The following is a 24,943-nucleotide window of genomic DNA, read 5'->3' as shown; positions in this document are numbered from 1 at the left end:
TCATGGTGGTATATTTCCTAGGACTGGGCTTCGGTGGTGACAGTGAATTCTCCCCGCAGTAAGCAACAACTTAGCCATCCTCCTTCCCATGCTGAGAGTGAGAAAGCACAGCTGCTCCCAGCCATGTCCTTTACCTGCCGCCAAAAACACGTGGTATCTCCCCTCCCCCTCCCGAGAAACTCCCAGAAACCAAGAGGTGTAGCCAGGTGCTACACTCCTCTCCTTTGGCCACTTTTTGTTTCCCTCGAACACCCATAAGTACTCAGTAGTTAGTTTCCTAGCAACTTATGGGAAAAAATTCTGTAAGTAAAAAAGAAACAAATCTAACCCCCAACAACCTGGAAAAGGAAGCTACAAACATGTTAGATTATAGAAACTGAGTTGCCATCAAAAAGAAACATACTACACCCATCTTGAGTATTAAACTTTTTTATTTTTGCCATAGAAAGCTCTAAGAACTAATATCATGTATTGATTAATGAAAAGTAGAACACAGCTTGAAAAAGTATGTTAAGGAAAGACTGTACGACTATATACATCACAGACCGGGAAAAACCAAGGAATGTTTCACACAGAACATTTCCTAGGCACTACCTGTAGAACTCAGAATTCAATGTATATAGTTGTCAGCTTCTGCATCTTTTTATAAACTGCATGCCTTAACAGAACAAAATAAATAAGCAGTAGATGTTATTCAATATTTATTTAGTTCACATAGTGGAATGTTATGGTATGAATCCCCAAAGAAACCAGACAGTGAGAATGCAGCCACCATTACCATATTCTGCAGCAGATCTGTTAATGGTTTTATATGCATAATAAATGAAATTTTTTAAATTTTGAATTTTTTCATTTCTCTATAAATGCTTTGTCAGATTCAACCTTTTTCTTCCATTATCCCAAAGCCAATTTCTTAATATTTACATAATTTTTTTCATTAGGTTAAACTGGAAGTTAAATGGCTACAAAAACAAACAAAAACACAAATATAAGTGCAATAGCCAGAAATCTAAATATAAAAGCTTACTCATGGCCCCATAAAAAGTTTTCAAAGAATGGATTTAACATGTTTCCAAAACAATAAATATCAGAAATGAAATTTTAAAAATGCTTTACATACCTCTGGACTTTGGATATCAAAAAATCACTTCCAAGGAAAACTGAAGACCCTGAGACACATGCAAGCACATGTCTTCTAGCAAAAATAGTAACAAAGCCCTAATTTTCCAGTTTTCCTCCAAAAAGAGACCTTTACTAGACACAGTTTAATTTAAGGTTTTGAATATATCAGCAGCAAATAGTGATAGCCATTATGTTTAATTCTGCTTAATTTCAGATCCCCATACAGGCCATTTACTTAAGAGTTGGGCTCAGTGATCCTTGTGGGTCCCTTCCAACTCAAGACTATTTTGTGATTAAACATGTGTCATGTCAATAACAAAAATAACATTGCATTTGTCTCGCCACAAAGTTCAGGAAGTCTCACCACAGCACCAGCCAGCTGCGGCTGAGCCACCTGAGCCGACACAGGCAATCCACACTCATGTCACATTAGGATAATGCCTGCAGAAATCCCACCTCAGTTACATCCCACATTTAAAGCATGACCCATTGTATTCAAAGGGGTCTGCAATACGATCTGGAAATAATCAGGTATATCATATTCTTGGCTGACAAAAGAGAAGTGCTGAGCATTATATGCACCACATAAACAAATCCTCCTCCCATCACTGCTCATGTGGATTTTTGGTATCGTTTTGTAGTTCAACTTATATTTGAACCATTTACCATTTAAGTGCCTTTCTGTGATGAGTATTGTATGTCTAAAACCTTTAACTTTGAAAGTCATAACATCAAGATGCTAACTTAAAACATAAAAAGAGAAACCTGTAACTGCAATATAAGCAATGAAAGGTTTCCATAACTAGTACTATGCACAACAGTCTTTCTCAGTCACCTCTAGAACTTGAGGAGTTTTCATATTATCATTTACAAAAATCAACAAGTAACTAACTCTGAAATGCTAAACTAACTCCAGTAAACAGCTGTTTTTCTCTACCATTTCCTGATTAAGTTGGACATCTAATTCATCTTTTAACTGCTTAAACAGGCATCAGTTGCAAGGAGAATAAAACAGCCACATAATAAACCCAAACCTGGAAACAGCTAACTAGACAACTGCAGAGAATTTATACTTTGGATCATGGTGAATAAAGGGTATTTTCTGGTTATTGATTTAGTTCTCATCTTCTAAAGTGTATAAATGGGGGCAAGTGGGGGGGGGGGTGGTGGAATCCAAATCCCTTTTTCACTTGAAGATCTAGCCAAACAGGCAGGCATACAAGATCTTCAGCAGTCTCCGTACTAAACCAATACAGCACTTACATGAATTTGTAGTTTCGAGAAGCTTTCAGCAAAAACAAATAATATTTTTATCATAAATTTTTAAATTCTGGACTGAAGCCCTTCTTCCTGAAGTGGAAAAAAAAAAAAGGAAAACAAAAGGAACAGCACTTTATATCAAACTAACTACTGGCATTTTTTCCAGCAGTAAGAAAATGCAACAATATTTCTCAAGCTTTAAGAAGGTAAAATTATCTCCTTCCTAAGTGTTCTGTTTCTTCACTATTGAGCTTTGTGGGGTTTGGTTTTTACCCATTGCAAAGAGTAAAACATCATGCTCCAGGACACTGAATACTTTGCTCACCATACTGCCAACTGTAAGTAAAGTTTGTTCAAGTTAGCCCTAATTGAGTATTGCTTGTTGACAAGACTTTTTGCATGAAGACAGATGATTCATAATATTTATAAAAGCAGAATTAAGAGCTCAAAAACAGACTACTCCAGTGTAGTAGGGGATCATGTATTTTGGCCCCTTGTTCACAAGTTGTGGGATTTTTTTTTAAATAGTTCCATGACCAAGAGACTATGATGAAAAAAATCTAACTTTTCTTGTTTAACATTTAAACAGAATTCAGCATTAAAGTGCTAACATGAAAGAAAGGGTTTACATGGTAAGTATGGGTACAGGAAACACCTCAATTATTTTAGAAATATTTCTAGCTGTTTAGAAGGAATTGTACATTTTCAAGCCACAAATCCTCATGTTTTGATCAAATTTAACATACCAGAAAACACTGCTAGTGCCTTAGAAATCTTACTTTCTACTGAAGTAAATTTTCTGATTAATTGCTTCCAAAAATCACTTCAGTTAGCATTGTCCATCTAAGTGCTACCATTTGGTGACTTTTTAGAACAAGTTAACTTCTTTTGACTAACCTTTCATTTTACAGCAATTTCTAAAGTTCAGTTAAAACAGCTTCAATGCTCCTGCACTGAATCCATTTTCCAGCATTTCAAACATTTCAGTAAGATTCTGGTATCACAAACTCAAATTCAGTACTTCCCTCTGACAGGTTTTGTTTAAAAATTGTTTCATTTCCCTGTGGAACAAAAATGTCATCCCAGGTGATTTGTTTGGCTGGAGAGTTAGATGTTGTTCCTTCAGTGCCGTCCTTCCCTGAGCCAACACGATAGACAATTCCCCCCTCATTTATCACCGGGACACTGCTGGAGCGGTCACTAATGTAGGCGTATTGTCTGATCTGCAGGGACTTGCAGGGGTGCAGCCGGTACAGCTTGGTGTCTCCAGAAGGGTCTTGGCTGTGAACTGATCTTATGTGGGAGGCCGTAATTTGGTAGTTGATGAAAGATTTGCCACATGTCAAGCACTGGTACCTTCGCTCCCCAGTGTGGTGAAGTTCATGCTTGGTACGATATTCTGCAAGAGCAAAAACTTTGTCACAGTAGCGACACGGGTACTTCTTCTCCCAGGAGTGGACATTGAAATGTCTCCGCAAGCTCGTCAGACATGCGTACGACCTCTTGCACACAATACAAATGTAGTAGACTCTGCCATCCACTATGAGCTCGTAGTGGTCATCATGCTTTACTTTCATGCGTTTCCCCTTTGGAGATTCATCACCAGACTTTTTGGGTGTGTCATCAGGCTTGGCTTCCCCTTCCTCAGAATCACCCTTCACAGGGATGACTATGTCATAGGTATCCTCACCGATATTTGCATAAACCTTACAGCCTGTGGATAAGCCTCCTATTTCAGTTGCTGTATCTAATGTTATGATTTTCTGCCCATCTGCCACATTCTTTGATGCTAGACCCGAACTTAATTCCTTGTTGTTTCCAGAAAGGACGTCTGAGATTTTTATTTTAAATTCTCCAGGTTTAGCAGATGGCTCTTGTGAAAATGTAACAACCTGTTTTTTCTGTACACCTGATCCTTCAGTGCTCACTGCCTTAGGAACAGAAGGTCGCTCAACTAAAGACCTGCTGCTGACCGAACCAGGACTAGAGGACCTAATGATATCAACATCATCTTCAACAACCTCTTCATCATCAACAGCAGTTGCTTCCACTTCAGTTATGGAGCCATTATTGGATGGCTGCTGGTTCTCCTCAAGTAAATTAATTGTAGGAGTCACATGTCTTTGATGCAAGGAGCTGGCACCAAGTGATGAGTTAAGCAGTGGCTTGTTTAGCACAATGATATTAGGAGTAAAATGCTGCTGTGTTGCCAAGACAAGTGATTCAGCACCTGATTGTGTTTGGTTTGGGCTTAACTGACTGGCAGACAAAGTGAGGTTCTGAGCTGCTGTGGTGTTCGTCAAATGGGGAGAGCCACCACTACCACAGGATTTTTGGTCAGAAGCTCCAGCTGGACTTGAGCAAGGCTGGTTCTGGCTTGCAGCATTTTTTTCTTTAGTACATTCTTTTGGAGGAACAATCTCAGAACAAAAAATTACATCATCATCCTCATCATCCTCATTGCTCACTGTAATTTTTGTAGTCTCATATTCTATGCCATGTAAGGAGAATGACTGTGTTATAACTGGCATCCCATCTGTTGCCTCTTGACCCTCTGGCCTGATTACAGTTACCTGTGTTTCAGCATCTCTTTGATTTGGACTAGAAGCTGAAGTTTCTGAAGCACTGTCTTTGACCTCGCTTGGCACATTTTTGCCTTTGGCCAGAGGTATGTCCAGGTCAGCTATGAATTTAACACCCAGCTCCTGCCCTGATTTAATCAATTCATCAAGTAAATCAGATCGAACACTGATTATTTTGGAACTATAAATATAATTAAGAATTTCTGCAAAAATTTCTGCTTTTACAAAGCTCAGTTCAACCACTTGACCAGCCACTGAGAAAAGCTGGTGAAAATATGTGCTTGAGGCTGAAAGGATGTTTCTGTGAGCTCGAAATTTCTGGTCTTCCACAATGACTGTAACATCACAAAAAAGTCCATGGCCACGTTGCTCATTCAAAGACTGAAGGAGCACGCTAGAATATTGTGTGTCTGTTGCAGAAATAAGTTTTTTCCCCTCCATTTCTACAAAGGGAAAGCAAGATATCAAATTAGTAAAAATGCAGATTTACAGTTTTAACTGCATGACAACGTTCACATATTTACTGTCTATTCCTTCTTTAGGAAAAACAAATCTGAGATACTGTTCAGATCATGTGCTACTGCACTCTGCAAATTTGTTTATTATTGTTGTTTGTCCTTTCCCCTTCTACACAAGGTAAGTGGAATTCTGAATATATCCTCTGTTCTTACAAGGTGGGGAACAGAGAAACAACACCTCATCTTAGGCAACAGCAAATAAGGTTAATTATAAAACCAAGAAGATGGAAGTTTTGGGTCCCTCAAACAGCTTTAAATATTATTAGTAATTTCTTTTTAATTGTGAAATATTCCATAAATTGTTATGAGAAAGCCCAATAACGTGAAGCTATTTATGGCCAGACACCAGAATGTGTGTCTGTATATTACCAGTCAACTGAGTTAATGAAAACGCTATGGATAGTGCACTTCCTTCCCCAGAAAAATAAAGGTTTTTTTAACCCCATGTCATATATTTGCAAGGCTTTGTATTTCAAATCGAGACACTGAAGCAGCACCGTAACAAAAGACATCTGCTAAGTCAAAGTAACCCATCTGTCAGCACTGCCCATTCAAAGCCCCCCAATAAGCTGCAAAAAACAACATCAAAATAAAGAACAGCGAGTCACGGGCTCGAATTTTACCCGTGAAACTTTATTTCCGCAGGCCGGGCCGGGCCGGGCCGGATGAAGCGCTGAGGCCGGAGCCCCGCGGCCGCCGCACGCCAGCCCGGGGAGCGCGTCCCGCCCGGCTCCCCCCGCGACCCCGGGAGGCTTGACCATGAGAACGCGTGCTCCGAGCGGGGCCGCCGTCGGGGCAGCAGCGGCCGGTCTGTGGCCGGAAGCCGAGCGGAAACGGCGGCGCTGACAGCAGCGGGCCCGCGGAGCGGCCTGGCGGCACCGGGCCCGAATTGATGGGCTCCCCGTTCGCTGAGCCCCCAGCGGGGCGAGAGGGGCAGCCGAGCCCCCCGAGTTCGCGTTACCTGCGCCGAACTACGGTCGCGGCCCCGTCACCTCCCGCACCACCGGACCCACCGGACCCGCCGCACCGCCCCCGGGGGGCGCTGCCGGTGCTGCCCTCGGCTCTGACCCGAGCGGCCTCGGGAACCTTCGAGCCGGGGCGGGGCCGCGCTCCTGCCCCGGGCCGGGCCCGCCCCGCGCTCTCCCGCCGCCGGCAGCCCCGAGGCCGCGGCGCTTTCGGGGCTCCGGACACAGCCTGGGACGCACCGCCCGCGTCACGGCCCCCCGCCTGCAGGAGGCCGCCTGCGGACCTCGAAGTGCCGAGTGTGTGGCCCCGACCCTGCTTCAGCGCAGGCCTTGGGACGCCTCGGGTCCCACACACGGGCCTTGCTGCGGCCTTGGCAATTCTCGCCTGGCTCCCGGCTCCCCCGCGCTCCGTGTCCCGGGCGGAGGCGGCAGTGAACCCCCGACACCTACCTTACGGCTGACCGTGTGGATAAGGCCGTGGAGACGCTATTTCCCGCTGAATCTCATTGCCTTCCCGGGGGCATTGGCGCTGCTCTGACAACGCTGACGCAGCCGGCACCTCCGCCCAGCACCAAGGGGAGCTGAAACCCACACCTGAGCACCCTTGCTCGTGCTGCGGGAGCATTTATTTGGAATTCTTTGCACCACAGTGACACATGTTAGACAGACTCTGCCAGCAGCTATACAGACACGTATGGCTTTGACACAAAGTGTCTTTGACAAAATGCGACTCTTGTCACATTGGACATGTGGCCACCAAAGTGACACATCCACAGTGCGGCCTCTTGGAAACTGTTGCTGTTCAGGAATGCTCAAAGAACACCAAGATCGTAAAAGATATTTTTCATCTTCGGTTACTGATCTGTTCCTTTTTTTTTCCCCCCGTATGCATTCTGTGGACTTGAACCACAGGAGTTCCTGATTTTTTTTAAGATTCAAAAACTTTGACAAGAACAAATGTCCTGTCAAGTTCATTGAAAAACATGAACAGGACACAGTCACTGGCAGAAATTACTGCAATCCTTCACTACATAAATCAGCAATGAAATGGTCCTGCCCAGGTTTATGAGCTCTTCTAGCAAGAAAATCACCTGTCAGACTCCCTGTATTTGTACAGTTAGTAACAGAAGTGCCTTTTTGAAGTGAGCCTTCAGATTTTAAATGTTAAAAAAACAGTTTCTGTTTATTTATAGGCTTTACCAGAGAGTCAATTGAAGGAGAATAAATAATAGAAAACACTCATCAGGGAAACCATAGGCTTTTCTTCCTCATACGACCCTTCAATTCTTTTCTCCTTTGATACAGGTTCTTAGTAATTTTGACACAAGAGGCTATATTAAATGAAAATAATACTGTAATTGTTTTAATACTTAATCCAGTGCTTTTTTTCTCCTCCAAAAATGTGTGATGGCCCAAATTAAACAATTTATTAGCCTTTCATCCTCCAGCTTTAAAGACTTCTCACTGCCTCTTCCAACACTAAATAACTAACAGGAAAATTTACAGCTACAGACAAGCACTGACTTGGAAGGATCCCTGTTCCTGAGGCATCACCAGATCTCAAAAATCAGGTTTGAACCACTTAGTCACAGAAATGCTGCCTGATTTAAAAGTTGCTGGGAGAGCTGCACCATCTCCTTGACTTTTACCTTTCTCACAGCAGCTTTTCTCTATGGCAACTCCTTCTGTCAGATATAGAATCTGAACCCCACTGTCACATTGCTGCAGTCAGGACAGAGCTAATGCTCTCCCCAGTTCAGCCAATTTGATTGAAGCTGCCACCGTCTTGCTGCATCTGAAAGCTGAATTTCAATGTGCATTTTTTTTGTCAGCATGCATCTCCTAGTTTAGGGGTTGTTTTTTCCACTTTTATTTTTAGATAAGCCTAGAAAGTGTTTGGGGATTCAAGTCACATAAAACCTTACAATATAAATAACAGTATAAAAGAACCATTTTATCTAAGATATTGACAAGAAACATCTGGGATATAGAACTACATGTGGTATTCTTGGAACTGAAAAAATATGTAAGAGACCCAATAGCAACTTTTATCTTAATGTATAAAAGTGATCAAAAAACCCTCTGTGATGGAGGCTCTGAAAATATGAACTACAAATTTAAAGAAATTTATGTGCAGGCTTTTGTGAGAAGACAAAAAAGTATGTAATTCAGTAATGAGTTCAATTAAGCAATTTTAGGAGCTCTTTTGTTTTTAAAAATCCAGTTTGTGAGAACAGAAAATTCTTTTAAAGAGCTGACAAATTTGAGAGACAAAGTAACATTCTCCATCATGAAAACATATATTTTACATTAAAGTAAATTAAATTTTAAAAGCAGAACAGTTAAGGGTTTTCAATAAATTTGAAATTCAATAGTTATCCTACCTAAGACTACCTTTAAAGACAGAAATATTCTTCCACTGTGGGAATTTAAAATAAAAAATCATGGCTTCTGAAAGACTCCAAAGTACAAATTTTCACTGTTTGTGCTTTGAAGAAATCTCTGAGAGTATTTGTCCTGCCAATCCCATTATATAAAGCCTCATATAACTGAAGAGTCCAGTGATCCTTTTTATTGACATTAGTAGTTCTTGTAGATGCTGTTATGTACTGCATGAGCATTATAACTTGTGTACAAAAGCACTTCAAGTCGCCTTACAATATTAGGTAACAGGTGCAGAGTGCTCCTGAGGCAGATGTTTTAGTCATCATTTAGTCACATCTATTTGCCAAAATAATCAAAAGAAAGGAGAAACTGGGCTGTCCTCACACAGACACAGGCGACAGTAACACCACACACATGGGCAATCTCTGGTAAATATTTTCCCTTCCTGTTCTGCACATGGTTACTTGCACCCCAAAAAATACACAATAGGCTTCCTCCATCTTACAGATTTTATGCCGCTTGTGGTAGGTTTTGGAGCTAAAATACTGGTTCATTTGTGAAAAAGAGACTGACATACCCTGACATAATTTCTGGACAGCGTAAACCAGCATGGGCTCCCCAGGGTGGAGCAGCTGTCCAAAATGCCCCCTTTACACAGAGCTGGCCAGACCCAGTGATATTACACTGCACTTTCCAGAGCTGAGCACAAACTCGGGGTTTTTTTAAGAAAGCTCCGTGGCAACGTGGTCAAACCTGAGGGGAAAGGGCGCTCACAGAAGAGTGGGTGTCTTATCTGAATACATAATTTGTATCATTTTCATAGATAAAGGTTAAGGTTGGAAAATACTTAAGATCATCAACTCCAGCCGTGAACCCAGCACCAGCACCATGTTCACCACTAAACCATGTCCTTAAGTGCCATCTCCATTTAACATTTCCAGGGATGGGGACTCCACCACTTCGCTGGGCAGCCTATTCCTGTGCTTGACAACCTTTGCCATGAAAAAAATTTCCATATACCCGACCTAAACCTCCCCTGACGCAACTTGGGGCCATTTCCTCTCGTCCTGTCACTTTTGCCCTGAGACGCTGCACCGGAGCGGCAGCCAGCGCTGTGTCAGGCCGCGCTGGGAGGTGCCGGGCGGCTGAACATTCGAAATGGGGCCTTGCCCGAGTCGGGCCGTGTCAGGCGGTTCCAAGCCCCGCCAAGAAGGGGGAACCCCGCCGGGGCACGGTGAGCTGTCCGCGGGGCAGTGCTGCTCACGGGCCGCCCTGGACAGCTCCCGGGGCCGCGGCCCCGCGCCCCGCCCGCGGCTCGCCCCTAGTCGCCGCCTCACCTTGCGCCGCCGCCGTGCGCGCGTCCATCGCTGCCAGGCGGCCGCAGCGGGACACAAAGGGAGCCGCCGCCGCCGCCGCGACTACCGCCGCGTTGCCGGCCGGGCGGGTGAGGCGGTGACCCCGCGGGCGGGGCTGCCCCGCTCCCGCCCGGCCGGGAGGGCGCCGGAAGCCACAGGAAGCCGCTCGTTGCTGCCGCCATGGCGCCCGCGTCCCGCTCTCCGCCCGCCACCAGCTCCGAGCGCCGCGGCTGCCGCTCGCGGTCCCGCTCCCAGTCCCGGGAGCGCAATGGCCCGAGGTACCTGAGCCACCGGCGGAGCCGCAGCCGGTCCTGGAGTCCCGGCGCGCCGCGCTCCTCCGCGCACCACGGGCACCACCACAGCAAATGGCCCGAGTATTACGAGAAGGAGAAGATCCTGCGGCAGAAGTGAGCGCCAGCGCGGGTTCGGGCCTGCCCTGCCGGGCCCCACTCCGCGCCGAAGGGACAGTGCTCCCGGGAGGGGCGGGGGCCTGCGGGTGCTGGGCGGGCGGCCAGGCCTGGTTCTGTACGGCCCCGTCACGGACTCTCAGCCCCTTCACGAGCTCTCCGTGCGTTCCCCGCGGGTAGGGCCGCCCGGGGAGGGACGGGACGGAGCTTGGCTGGAAGGGGGTTAACACCTGCTACCGCCGATCCTCTGCAGTGTGCGGAGCTCTGCTGCCAGACTGCCGGCCTGCGATCTTGCTCCTTGCTCCGAGTTGTTTCTTATCCGTATTGTGGGTGCTTTAGGCAATTAGAAACACTAACGTGTGGGACTTAAAATGTTTGTGTGCTGGGTGTGGCAAACTAGGCGTCCTAGGCGTCAGTGACAGTGTTTTCCTTTACAGGAGACTCAGTGAGAGAGAGAATTGGAGAACTGGGGGCACCTGAAGTCTGGGGGCTGTCACCAAAAGTTCCTGATCCAGAGTAAGACATATTCTTTCATCATGTTTTTTATAATATTAATTACATATCAATTCAGTTTATAAAATGCTTTATCCCTGCGCTAGTCATGATGCCACAATACTTATTGTATCAGTTCCTTCCTGAAGCAACATAATGAGATTACTACTTTTTTTCCCACTAAGTAATTCCAACATACCAATTATGCAATATGTGATTTATTGTAGATTAGGTGACTGTTGTGTTGTGATTCTGACAGCAGTTCCCAGGCTAAATTAGCTCTTTAATATTTTACTCCCTTGCAAGGATTGACTCAAAATGTCTTAAGTCATATCTGTACCTTTGATCTTGAATACAACAAAACAGATTTTAAGTAACAAACTGTTATTCAGTTCTGATGAGCACACACCAGTAGAAGATGAAGAGGCAAAATCTAAGAGTAGTTCTTCAGATTCCAGCTCAGAAGGTATTTTGTTTGGCTTGCACAGCTTTTTTGAAAATGGGAAGCTACTGTGGCTTAGAATCTGCTGCTGCTGCTTGCAGGAGGTTCCCTGACTTAGATGGGTGGAAGTGAGTGGGATGGGCTCCAGCTCAAAGGAGAACGTTGCTTTGGGAAGATCAGGGAATACATATGGAACTAGATGTTCTTTGTTCTCTAATGTTATCTTTGAAAACGTTCCAGAGGAAAAGAAGAAAAATAAGAAGAAAAGACAAAAGAAAAAACATAAAGCATCCAAAAGAAAGTGCAGGAAACCTGAGGACAGTGACTCCGAGTCTGAGAAGAACTCCAGTGGTAAGACAAGAGAGTTTCAGCTTGCAGTCTGGCCTCAGGAAATGGGATTTCTGAATTTGGCATTCACTGGGCCTCTCATGCTAGAGATCTGTTTGATATGTTCTAATATGGACCAGTACTGCAGAGAGCTTTCTACTAACACTTTCCCATTATAAACAATTCCCATCAGTGTGTGTACTAGGGCATTCTGGTGGAGAGAGTTAGTGATGGGAATAGGCTCAGGGTTAGGGTAGTGGTTAGGGTAGTAGTTAGGTTAATTGGTAGGGGTAGTGGTTAGTGTAATTCTTAGCAGTAGGGTTAGGGGAGTGGTTAGGCTTAGGGTTAGGGTTGAGAGAGTAAAAGAGCCTATGGCTCCAGGAACACTGGGGCTGTAAAAGGCATGCCTAGGCAATCCCAGCAAGGCTCCAACATTGCTGTTCCTACATCTTTCTGGCCTGGAAAACCCATTAGTATTGAGTTTGAGTTAGGGCTAAGGCTAGGAACAGAGGCTTATGGTTAGGCTTGAGAGTCAGAGAGCCTACAGCTCCAGGAACACTGGGGCTGTAAAAGGCATGCCATGTTAGTCATAGGGCAGTAAACTACTTAGTTATAACTAATAATTTCTTTTTGATAATACACTTCCTTTTTTTTACATAAAAATAAAAAGAAAAGCAAGAAGAGGAAAAAGAAGAACAAAAAGTAAGTGTCATGGTTGCTGTGTGTCATTCTGGCTGCTGTTGGCTGGAGGACAGCTCAGTTTTCTTTGAAGGCCCTGAGGGAGCCTGAGGACCTTGGGTAATTTGCAAGAGCTGGCAAATAATATTAATATTAATTTGATGGATTTTATTTAAATCTACACAATTGTGCACAACAACTCCCTGTAGAGCCACTTTCTAACACTCTATTGGAAGTCAAAACAGAACATATATATTGTCTTGGCTTTGCTGTGAAGTGTTTTGTATGAAACAGCAGACAGCCAGTCTTCCTATCGGGGGAAGTTGCCTTTAGAAACTAATTATTTGAGTATGATTCCAAGCACCTTTTTTCATCTTAAATTTTTATAAATAGCATGTGCCGAGGTCATTTTACGGGTATAGTCTCTAAAGGTCTTACAGCATTTTAGTATCTAAATAGAGTGGTTTATTTACAAAGCATGTATCTGAAGGTGCGCAAGTTCTAAGAGCGGTCTTACAATATGATCAGTTATAAACATAAACAAGCAGAGTCCAAATAAAACAATAACCAAAGCATAGAAATCTTAACACACAGAGTTCTAATGAAACAGCAAACAAAGCATAGAATTCCTAACAAGCAAAACTCTAGTAAGACTATAAGCAAAGCATAAATCTGACACCACAGCCTCTAGGTAAATCAGCCTCCCATCTCCTGACCCCAAGCAGGATTTTCCAACCGTGGGGTCACAATAACAGAAAGGGATCACAAGATCACAGATCCCAGACAGGGGTCCCGGCCACGGGGATCACAGTGGCAATGGGGGGGTTCCGAACTCGGCAGAGTTCCTGAACGCAGGGTCGCAGGGACAAGGAGGGGTCCCAGGGGTCCCAAACCCTTGCAGTTCCCGGTTGCAAAGACAGGAAGGAGGTCCTGGGGTCCCGGACCCTCGCAGACTCCCCAGCAGCCCCGAACAGAGTCCCGGGGCAAACGCCAGAGGGGGAAAGGGAAGGGACGGGATCGCAGGGGCAAGGAGGGGTCCCTGGGGTCCCGCACCCTCGCAGGGGGAAGGGACGGGACCCCAGGCTACAATAGATGGTACCTTTAGAATCCCATCCGGCTCCCTAGCAAGGCTCCTTCCTCAGGCTGCAGGAGGTGGAGGTTGGATCGATAGATCGGATTGATCAATCAGTCAATCCCTCCACTGACCGACTGACACAGAGGCTTTTTATCCCAAATTGCAAAATGCATATTCATATTTTTTATCTACACACTAACCAATCTAGGTACAATTCTAAAGTTCGTAAAACTACGAAAATCAGCGTCAAAACCTATGCACATAGCATATCTATTAACGTAAAACTCTATCTTACTAGCATAAGGTTCTACCTTGTTGTACATAAAACTCATACTAAAAATTATAAACAGTACCCTACTCTATTTTTGTTATGTCTATACTCTATCACTAAGCCTGAAGCTGTGTCCTTCTACACTGAACTAGGACTTAGGGCATGTAAAACTTAAGGCTCAGGGTTAGATTTCTACTTTATGTATCTAAAGCTTTTATATATTCTAATTTTTCTAAAGGTTTTAATTCTATCTCTGTACTTTTCACTCTCTGTGGAGGATCCATGCAAACATGGACTCCGAAAAGCATGTCTGTCTGGCTTTATCACAGGAAGAAGTATAAGAAAAAGAAAGCTAAGAAGAGCAGGAAGGAATCCAGTGATTCAAGTAGCGAAGATTCCGATGATGAAATGCTTCAAGGGGATGATCTCTGGATTGAGAGGACAAGTAGGTTCACCTGACTTTAAACTTGGGTGGAAATTTCTTGATGTCCTTTTTGTGAATTCTTTGTTAGGTGTTGCTGACCTGTGTAACACTTCTGATAACAAAGAGCAAGGGACACAAGATTAATCTTCCTCATTGTTTTATTGTTGCAGAAAATACTGAAGCTGATGGTTTGATTGGACCAGAGGCTCCCAAAACTCACACGTCTCAGGATGATAGGCCTTTGAAGTGAGTAGACAACTCTAATGGTACTTTGATCAAATCAAGTAAATCAAGTGTGAAAGTTACTGTTCAAAAGGGCTATTGCAACAATAAGGCATGCAAAGGGAGAAATGCTGTGCCAGAAACTCACAGACACAAGTTCTAGTGGTGCTAGGCTTTCCCCTGGCCTGAATTTGGGTAAAAAAGTCTGGTTTATGCTTTTTAGCCTTGATTCCTATAAAAATGAATTCTAAGTGCCTTTATTCTTAAGCTCTGCAGTATTGTGACTTTGTAGTGTCATCAGAATGAACTCAGCTGATAATTTAAGATGTTGCTAGTGTTGCCATAAGGAAGAAACAGACCAATATGTGGGAAAGAATAAGAAAGTGTTTAAAAATGCATCTGTATATAGTAGTGAACAGGGAAGTTGGATGTTTAGCTCAGGCTCTCTATCTGAAACTACTGAAATCACCACTTTTGGATTTTTAGCTATGGACATGCCCTCCTGCCCGGTGAAGGTGCAGCCATGGGAGAGTACGTAAAAGCAGGGAAACGCATTCCCCGCAGAGGTGAAATTGGCTTGACAGGTGAAGAGATCGCATCGTTTGAGAGCTCTGGTTATGTCATGAGTGGCAGCAGGTATGGTTTTGATTATGGCAATGGTTCAGTGGAATTTTCAAGAGCTGCTTTCTCTGCTGGCTGAACAGAAGAATGCTTCCAAGCTCTACTTGCAAGCATGGAGGAGAAGGTGCTCTGCTTGCAGTAATCTACACTAAATTCTCCATTGCTAGAGATGGATAGTGAGTTTTTCAAGGACACTTCCTCCTCAAGAGCAAAAGTTCTTCACAGGTGATACTCTTCTAATTATTTCAAATGAGGAGGTGCTTTGTGTCAGGTGGCTCAAAGGTGGTCTGTTTGGACAGCCCCAGGGATGTGCTGGCCCTTCAGCAGGAGACAAATCAATGTGTGAGAGGTTGGCTGCACTTTTTTCTCTGACCAACAGGAAAATCAGTTTAATTTTGGTGAGCCAGCAGCTGATACCCTGGGGGTAGAGGAGGCTTCTGGCTGACTGCCTGAGAACAGACATCCCCAGAAATCAGTTCCTTGCTCTGCCACACTCCTTCCTGGGAAGGTTAGTGTGCAGTTTGGATTACCTAGTTTAGGTATCTGTTTTGCCAGTTGGCAGGGTCAGCACAAAATATGCAGATACCAACTTTAAGGAGTAAGTATAATTTGCTACAGTGCAAAACTGCAAAGCATTACAAAGGATAAGCTAAGTAATGCACCTAATCATTACTGCAAAAAATTGCCTAGAGTGATTAAGAAAAATACATCACCAGTTACCCTAATACTTTACCATCATCCAGATCTGCACATTAGCTGGGGAGCCCCGGTCACAGCAAAGGATTGGAGAACCATTCCTGGGAATTCCTACGTGGTGTGTCCACCTGTAGGCAAGGCCTCCATCTTCACTGTGAGAGGGCCCAGCTTTTAGACTGTAGAATAAACAAGCTTACATAACTTCTAGTGCAGGAACATCTGGTTTCATCCTCCTCTTGGGTTCCACCCAAAGCCTGGCCAGGGCTCGAGGAGGAACCAAGGGAGCTGGCTTTGATCATATACCTTCAAACAAGGCCAGATGTCTGATTTCATGCCTTTGTCTGGCTTCTAAATTCAGAAAGATAAATATATTCTTATCAGACTACATATTTCACTAATGATCATGCATATTACCTTAATGAGTGGATACAAATATAACATTTTGTTAGAAGGTTCATCTAGAGGTCAACTTTGGCTCAGAGCCTGTTCAGACCTTAGTACTTCAGTATCTTTATTTAAAGCCCCTGAACACATTCAGGCCAGTTGATGGCTGGAAGCTGTGACAGGGCACTGACACCCCTCTGCCCATGCTGACATACCCCGTGTTCTCCCCCACAGACATCGCCGCATGGAAGCTGTGCATCTGCGTAAAGAGAACCAGATCTACAGCGCAGATGAAAAGAGAGCTCTGGCATCCTTCAACCAGGAGGAGAGGAGGAAACAAGAGAATAAGATCCTTGCAAGCTTTTGAGAGATGGTCTACAGAAAGACTAAAGGCAAAGAGGAAAAATAATGCTTCATTTGAGCTGTACACCATAGCTTGCACCATGTGGCAGCTAACCCAGTCCAGTTGTGATTTTAAAAAAACTTCAGGTGCTGCAGCACTTTTCACCCAACAGGGCCAAGCCTCAGGAATGGATTACTTGTATCAAGGAAACAGAGTTATTTTCATCAGATTTTCTTGGATGGTTTGTTTACCATCTACAAGGAATCTCTGGAAAGAGAAATGTTACAAGGCAGGAACAGGAGGGGAAGATTAGAGGTGTCAGTGTTCTGCACTCACTTTGAATCAGACAAGCCAAAGGATCCCATGGAAAGGCTTTGTTACCTAATGCCAATAAGTGTGATTTTTTTATTCCATTTATTTTTTTATTAATCATAGGATCATTTAGCTTGGGAAAGACCTTTAATAAGCTACTAGCACCAGTAGCAGAAATGAAGGAACTCCTGAGTTCCTGTTTTAAGATCCGAGACTGTCTACTTCACTATTTTTTTACAAGTCTTTTAGATTTAGGTTTTTCCTCAAAAGAGTTGAGTTTGGTTTGTGATTCAAACCAGATGTGTAAATATTTTGTAAATGAGTTTGTAATACAGATGGTCTTCAGTTACTTTAGAGCAAGCAGATCACAAATGAGGTGTAAAATAACAGTAATAAGAGGGTCTGATCTACAGTTCACTGAAACACATGGTGAAGAACTAAGTTGCTTGCTTCTTTTCCTCCTATGTTATACATAGGCATCCATGCAGTGGGGTGCAGTGACTGGAACCCCTGGATGTACACAGGTGGTAACAAGGATGTATCTTTCAATTTATTTGAAATGTTTTTGTTTATGGGAGTGTTCTAGATAAAACCCTTGTTTTAACTCCCGTAGTATTTTACTTTGGTCTATTTCAACAGTATTACATGTCTTGCTTTAAACTGTGTGCTTGGAGGCTTTGGTCAAACAGTGGTTATGGGGTGGTTATCTTTGATTCAACTGCATATTTCCAAACATATCTCCTGGAACTTCTTTTTCTCAAATGTTTTTGAAAACAAAATGGTTTGAAGAGGTAGGTTGTTTCTTTTTTGTTCTCCTATTATTTTTTTTTTGTTCCTCTAAGTCTAGCAGCAGAGATGTCTTGTATATTTGTATCAAGAAAATAAAAGTCCTAAAGTCCTATAATGTTTTCCCTGGAGTTCCACAGACCTGGCATTCACAAACAGCAAATCCTGCCCAGCTGCCTCTTCCCATTTACACTCTGGAACGTGGTTCCATCCTGCCGTCCCCACCCATACCTGCCAGGGACTGTCACACACAGCCAGCTGCCATGTCAGGGCGTGGCTGATTTTGCACAGGTTCAATGCTTTTTATCCACAAAATAGAAATGCTGCTAAGGAAGAGCTTTTCTTTCTTCATTGTGTTTATTTAGTTCTCCACAACAGAGTATTGGTAATGGTAAATTGGAACTGTTCATCAGGAAGCAAATCTTTATGTGCACCCTATTTTATTTTCAATTATGTCTTGAAGCCACTTTTCTCTAAACTGGCACTGTTCTGGCCTGGAGAATGGAATAAAAAGAAGTTAGATTGTAAGCATAATACTGAATCCAAGTTTGGCCAGCTGAGAGCTGGCCTTTATTCACCACATAAGGCTATCTGCTGCAATAAAGACCCCTGACACAGGTGGTAGCTCTGTCTCCCAGCTGTGCCAAGAGCCATTCCTGAATCTGCCAGCAGGTTCAGGTAACGGTGCAGAACAAGGCTGTTCTTCTACGGCAACACGTGTTACGGTGCCTAGACTTCAGAGCAAGAACTAGAGAAGACTCCTTTTTGTACAATTTCTCAGAGACCTTTATTCCCTGAGACAGGGGTACGAAAATGAGCAAAGAACAAAGCCCGCACCCGCTTTTAAACCCGAGGGGTGGGGGGTGTGGAACAAGCAGGTGATTGGTCCCAGGACAGATGGACAGGGGTTTTTCCATAACATAGGGCAGGATCAGGGGAGAGATGGACAACTAACTGAAGCTTCTAGGGACAGGGAAGGGGTAGGGGAGGTACACAAAGAGGGGGACATGCCTGGGCAGCACCCGACCCTTCGAGCAGGGGGAAACAGGGAGGAACCATTGAAATACACAACTCCAAACAGCTTAACCAAAACCCACCACCACAGGCCCCCACCTAGACCCATGTAAAGCAGGACAAATTTCTGCAGAATGCAGATGCCTACAGGGTGGCTATTCATGCCTCTGGGGGTAAAGCTAGTGATAAGCAGGGTCATTTCATGTAGCAAGATTTTGACTTCTACTTCTCTGCTATTATTGCAAACTTATTTACATTGAGCTCCCTGTTTGGTTTTGGAATGGAAAAGCTTGCTAAAACAGAATAGTAATAACATTTACCTCTGAATCAGCCTGCTGGACTCCAGTCTGTAGAAGACTTCCACAGGTATAGTCTGCAAGAGAGCAGAGACAGGGCACAGGCCATGTACAGCCCCTCAAAAATCAGACATTGTAATTAAGTGAGAGCTACTGTTTACTTTAAAAATAACCTGTATATTTGGTTGGGGCAGAAGGGAAGATACTGCTCAGGGACTGGCTGTGTTGCAGTGTGGATTTGGGGGGGTCCTCATGGGGGGTTCCCTGGGGGGCCCCCCAGGCCCTATGTTCGCTGGTATTTGCATGCAGACAGGCAAAGAGACTTCAGACGGCTGGTGAGGTGCTGTTTAGATGAGGATTTATTTGGAGTCCGACTCCAGGAAGGCAGCATAGTTACTGAGGGAGAGGGAGGAAGGAGGGGGAGAGAGGGAAGGAGAGAGGGAAGGGGAGAGCGGCAGAGCCTCCAGAGGCCTCTGGAGCAAGAGAGAGAGCTCCCTCCCTCTACACCCTTAACAGGGAGATTCGAAGTGGGCGCAGGTTGATTCTCGGGCCAATGGGATTACAGATACACGATACTGCAGGGGAGGTTACACTTTCGAGGGGTGAGACAGAGCATACCATTTAAATAAAATGCAATTCCACATGGCTGGGCATTGGTTGGCAAATGGTGAGTAATTGTTTTCATTTGTATCACTCGTCTTTCATAGTTTTTTTCCTTAGTTCATTATTTTTCCCCATTTTGTTACTATTATTCTATTTATTTTTTAATATTACTACACTTTTTTATATACTTTCAGTTCTCTCTCCCATCCCATGGTGGTGGGGAAGGAATGAGCAAGCAGCTCTGTGATGTTTAGTTACCAGCTGGGGTTAAACCACAGACTATTATTTGGGGATCTATAGCTGTTAAGTAGAAACACTAAGGTTCAGTATGATTTAAGCCTGGAGGTAAGAAGTCTACTCAGTGCAATTTATTTCATTTTTTTCTCTTGAGTTGCAAGAGTTCATTGTACAGGTGCAAACTTCAGGCTGATCAGGAAAGGGATTCTGAGACAGATTGAAGAGGGAAGTGTCACTTCCTCTCTACTGACTTCTCATTCTGTAACTCACCTCTACTCAGCCCTTCTTACAGCTGCCCAGAATAATTGTTGCTTGGAAAGGGAAAATGGTAAGAGCAGGAAGGCAGATGTAGGATCCTGCCAGATTCTCTTTGGCAAGTTCTGTCAGTCAATGATTTGGGAACTAACCCAGCCTCTTGCTCTGTGCCTTGCTCCCCTTGCCAACCAATAGCGTGTTTCTATTAGGCCATGTCTAAATCTCCTGCCATTGTTCTGGCAATGTCCAGGCCTTGTCAGAATCTTCATGAGAGCTGCTGGCTCCTCACCAGTGTCTTGGTTTGGAAAGACAGGTATCTGTCAGGGAAAACTGGAGTTTCTCTTGGAATGGAGAATGTAAAAACCCCTCCCTCCAAAGTATTACAATTTTGCAATTAGGAGCTTTCAGGCAAAAACATGGGAATGGGAATAGGAATAACAGTTGTTTACTAGGAATATTCAAAAATTACAAATGCAGTAGTACAAAAAACAAACAAGCAAACAAACAAAAGTCCTAGAAAACCCTGAAAGAGTCCGAGATACGACCTGACACCCTGTTGTCAGGGTGTTGGAAGCTGTAACATTGTGTCTTTTCGGTGTGTGGCTGCAGCCTAATTATCTCCCAGTCAGCCTCTCCAGTGGAGAAACTGGTTGAGAAGATTCAGGCAAAGCAATCAAGCCACACATCCACACATGTTACTGGCTAGCTCAAGCAAGGAGAGTGTCGTGGTTTGGGGGGGAAGGTGAATTTTTCCAGGGGGATGTGGGCAGGCTAATCAGTGATCAGGTTTTGTGCTGGCACTTGGATTGGCCACTTGGAGGTTTGGACATGCCTCTGAGGACACAAGGGGTTAAAAGCAGGACTCCAGGGGGGTTCGGCCTCTTTTGGGTTCCGGTTTCGGCAGGGAAACATCTCCTCTCCCCTGCTCAGCTTTAGGCTGAGTAGGGGAGGGGAGCCAGGTGGCCGGGCTGAGGAGAACCACGCGGCTGAACTGAAGTAAGCTGGGGCCCTGGGGCGAGAAGAGAGTAAACAGGACTGGAGCTGAGCTGCCCCATCCAGGATGGAGGAGTGGAAAACTGTGGAGGTGCCTTCCGTGTGTCTCCCCCCCCACCCCCCTCCGGGAGAAGATGCCCAGCCGCGTGGGAGTTGCCAAGCCTGGGAGTGCCTGAGCCTGCACCCTGCCGGGAGCCAGAAACTTAACTCTTTCTGAGGCAGAAAGAAACTTTTCCCAAACATTGATTCTCATGGCTAGTGGCTTCAGAAGAGAAAAAAAAAAACAGCCTGGGACCGAGATGATAAAGCACGATTGGAAAGAAGCCGATGGGCAGAGAATTGAAGAGGAGTGGCTTCTGAGCTGGACTTTTCTTGCATAATGTTAGCCATAGACTGAACTCAAGTCTCTTTTAAACATAAACTGCATTTTTGAGTAGATGCCGCTGGCTCGACTTTACTACAGTGACTGACACTTGAAGAGTGGAGCAAACAGAGAAGAGAAAGGAGAGGGTGTGGTGAAGCCCTCTGCCCTCAGAGGAGACCTGCTCTTAGAACCCTTGGCCCCAGGGGAAAGATGGGGAGAGCTCGGCATGAAAACATCCTTAAAAGAGCCCTGTATACAGTTTTAGCCTATAGACAGTAGTGAGAGCACTGGACATAAGAAAGAAAAAGTGTCCCCTGGCAGACTTCTCCGGGCGGTGCCACGGGTGACATAGAAACACACAAAGAGTGGACCTGCGTTTCTTGAGGAGCAGTTTGTGGTGCAAGAGAGACTCCTCTCTACCTTGCTGAATTGAAGATTGGTTTGGTTTTTTTGAGTGGTGATTGTTTGATTTAAAACCCAAAGGTTTGGTCTATGGAGGGTAATGTGTAAAGAGTAGAAACTGGGAGAGGAGAAGAAATGTTCTGAGAAGTTTTTATTTCTGTCTCTGTGTGTGTTTAGAGTTTTCTATCTCTGTTCTTATGTAATGTAATAAAGTTTTGTTTTTCTGTTTTCAAAGTTTAAGCCTGCTCTGCTCTGTTCCTGATCACATCCCACAGTAGTTGTTAGAGAAAAAACATATATTCATAGGTGCATTAACATCTAGCCAGTGCTAACCCATGACAGAAAGGCAGAAGGCTCTCAGCCACAGATTAGTTCCAGCGAGGTTTACTCATGTGCCGAAGGGACATCTGGAGCCGCAAAGAGGAAGGACCATGTGGTTTTCTTGGTCATATAGTGTCTCAGGTTTTTTGGGTGGTACAAGGGGCAGGGCAAGGGGGCAAGTGACCATAGAGAAGAAAGAAACTGGACCCCAGGCCCTACAGACAATGGGGAACCAGGGGAAGGGGACACCATGGGAAGGTGATGGACATTGGGAAACCCAGGGAGCAGATTGCAAAATGTTTGCAAAGAACCATGGGGGGAAACCTTGTTACATGTGGAAGGGGTATCTTTAATCTTCACTTTTCCAAGGCAAGGCAGTTGGGAATTCTTTTAAGGGCACAAGGGACTCCACAGGAAGCAGTCCAAATAAGTCTTCCTGGAGTAACAGATGTTGTTCTGTGAAGTAGAGATGATCCTGTAGATAAAAGGGTCCAGTGCTGGTGAGATGGGTCCAGTCTTCCTCTGAGAATTCAGTGGAAAACCGGCTATCTCGGTGTTTGGGATTGCTGATTTTATCCTGGTGGAAATGCTTTGGCTCCTCCCACTGGGTGGAGCATCTCACAATGCAATGAAGTAACATTATCAGTCATGTGAGAGGCCTTAAGTGGCCCATTCACAGGTGACATCCCTCAGAGGAGGATGGGTGGAGGAAGAGATAAGAAGGCACTGCCTTATCTGGTGTTATCAGTTGTCTCATTAACAGAAGACATCCGCCTTCTTCCCCCCCTAGAGTTACAAGAGATAAAGAACAATAGCTCCCAAACAGTTTCAATAGATGAAAATAGAATACACATTTTTGGTTACATTTTTCAACCCAAGACAACCAGTTTCTCCACTGTCCTGGCATTTCCCTGCCTGAGGAATGCCACTGTACTCTTGTCCCTTAAAGGGGACATCCACACCATTTCTTAGTACTTATGTCAGGTGTGAATTTGGAGATCACTATAACCAAGTAGACACTCGCTGTTGCTCATGGGATGGGTTTTCTGCGTGTTGGGAGGCCCAAGCAAGCTCTGTAATGGTACCTCTTGTTGTCCTTCAGTTCTTCCTTGAGAAATTCTGAGTGGTGAAGCCAGCTTTCGTGAATGTCCCATGTCTGTTGAATAAATGCATCACACTAAGACTCTTCTGTCTAGTAGAGCTGACTTGAGGGTGGTGCTAAAAAGAAACAGATGTTCTCCTTTAATTTTTCATACTTCCTAACAGTGAGAAGGTGTGGCCTTCCTGAATGGATGGAATTGTGACTCAGAAATTAGTTCTTCAATTTGCTGCCATCCTCTTGTTATAAATGAGGAGGTGTACTCCTTTATTCTATTTTCAAATTAGGCAATTTAATAATTTTGTGTTCGACAAAAAGTGGGCAATGCAGCGCTGGGTGCATGGGGAGTCACCACTCCACCTACATGCACACCAACTGTTAGTGTTGCAGGTATTTATACATGTTCATGTTAGTAGTCCCCTCCCAGTTTCTATTCTCTGTTATGAGGTTGGGTTTCCATTCTTCAATGTGATGTTTATTTTCCATTCCTCATTGTTTCTGGTGGCTGCTGGGGGGGCCGGAGTCTTTATCTTTCACCCTTTGCTGACCTTTGGCTTCTTTTCATGGCAGTTTTGCCTAGCTTGTATAAGCAGTTTCATATAGTTACATCTTTGTTTAACCATTCTGTTTAATAACCACAACATTTTGTTCAGTTATCATTCCTCTTAATTGGCAGTTTCTCAAAATTTATCTTTGTACTGGTCCTATGTCACAATCCCATCATAATGCATATTTCTTATCTGACACGAATCATAGCCTAACCTCACACTCTCCACTGTGAAGATCTTGGCTGTGGTCCACAGGATATTTCTGATTACATGCTTGGTTTCTAAAACAGATAAAATGCTGACAAATCCTCCTGAAAATGTAAGAAATAAGATGCTTGACACGGCCAATATATCAAGCAGCAATTCAATTTAATAACTGATTAATTTGCATGGTAAAGTGTGAGCAAAGACAGCATGCTGGGTACAGTGGAAGGATTTTCCCTTCCGACTGCACACCGATTGCTGGGCTTGCTGGTATTTTATTTGCTATATTCATAAGCTTTTCTCAGCAGTTTCTATTTCTAATTTTTAACGTCATTGTGGAAGGATTTTCTCTTCCGACTGCACCCAGCGAGCTGTCTTTGCTCACACTTTACCATGCTAATTAATCAATTATTAAATTGAATTGCTGCTTGATATATTGACCAGGTCAAGCATCTCATTTCTAACAATTTGGTGGAGAATGCGGGTATCTCCAATCCATTGGGAGAGGCCCCTGAACTCGGGGAGGTGCCCGACCTTGGAGGCTCTTGCCTCAGGTGGCCCTGAGTGACTGGGTAATCTTTCAAGGAAAAGGAGATCCTTGAGGTAAATTGTGAGCAAAGAACTTTGAGCTCCCGCATAAGACTGCAGTAAAATTCACCTGTAATAACTCGTGCACAGAGACCCAGGAGAGAAAAGGAGGCTGTAAGTATCGCTTGGTTAGGTGGGCTAAGAATGGGTACACAAGTGTGAAAGTGCGAGTGGTGTGTGTGTGAGACGTGGCCTGGCCACGAAGTGATTGTGGAGTTCTTCTAACCTCGGTTCCATTTTCCCCACAAGGGGAGCGGCAGGTGAAGGAACGAAGCGAGTGGAGGTAAAAGGGAATTCTTTTATATAAAAAGGTCGGGGGCGGGATGCGGCAATAATTGGGGAGGATTTCTTC

The 24,943-nt window shown here is 44.4% G+C and overlaps 1 protein-coding gene and 1 pseudogene across 3 annotated transcripts; one reads left to right on the top strand and one right to left on the bottom strand.

Moving 5' to 3' along the window:
* Window positions 1-413: 413 nt before the first annotated feature.
* LOC134565081 (transcriptional regulator Kaiso-like) lies at window positions 414-10,301 on the bottom strand. Of its 3 annotated transcripts, none has more exons than XM_063424458.1 (2): window positions 10,170-10,301; window positions 414-5,407 (listed from the first exon to the last, which is right to left on the bottom strand). In XM_063424458.1, exons 1-2 carry the CDS (start codon window positions 10,195-10,197, stop codon window positions 3,366-3,368), a joined length of 2,070 nt encoding a protein of 689 aa, XP_063280528.1. In that variant the 5' UTR covers window positions 10,198-10,301; the 3' UTR covers window positions 414-3,365. The 3 variants fall into 3 exon arrangements, with proteins under 3 accessions (XP_063280528.1, XP_063280529.1, XP_063280530.1); XM_063424459.1 differs by lacking the exon at window positions 10,170-10,301 and adding an exon at window positions 6,444-10,158; XM_063424460.1 differs by lacking the exon at window positions 10,170-10,301 and adding an exon at window positions 6,898-10,158.
* A 66-nt stretch (window positions 10,302-10,367) lies between these two features.
* Window positions 10,368-18,212, top strand: LOC134565083 (NF-kappa-B-activating protein-like; annotated as a pseudogene).
* The last annotated feature ends 6,731 nt before the right edge of the window (window positions 18,213-24,943 follow it).

The sequence above is a fragment of the Prinia subflava genome (genome assembly GCF_021018805.1).
Source record: "Prinia subflava isolate CZ2003 ecotype Zambia chromosome W unlocalized genomic scaffold, Cam_Psub_1.2 scaffold_33_NEW, whole genome shotgun sequence".
Lineage (NCBI taxonomy): Eukaryota > Metazoa > Chordata > Aves > Passeriformes > Cisticolidae > Prinia > Prinia subflava.
This window is presented reverse-complemented; position numbering and strand designations above follow the sequence as displayed.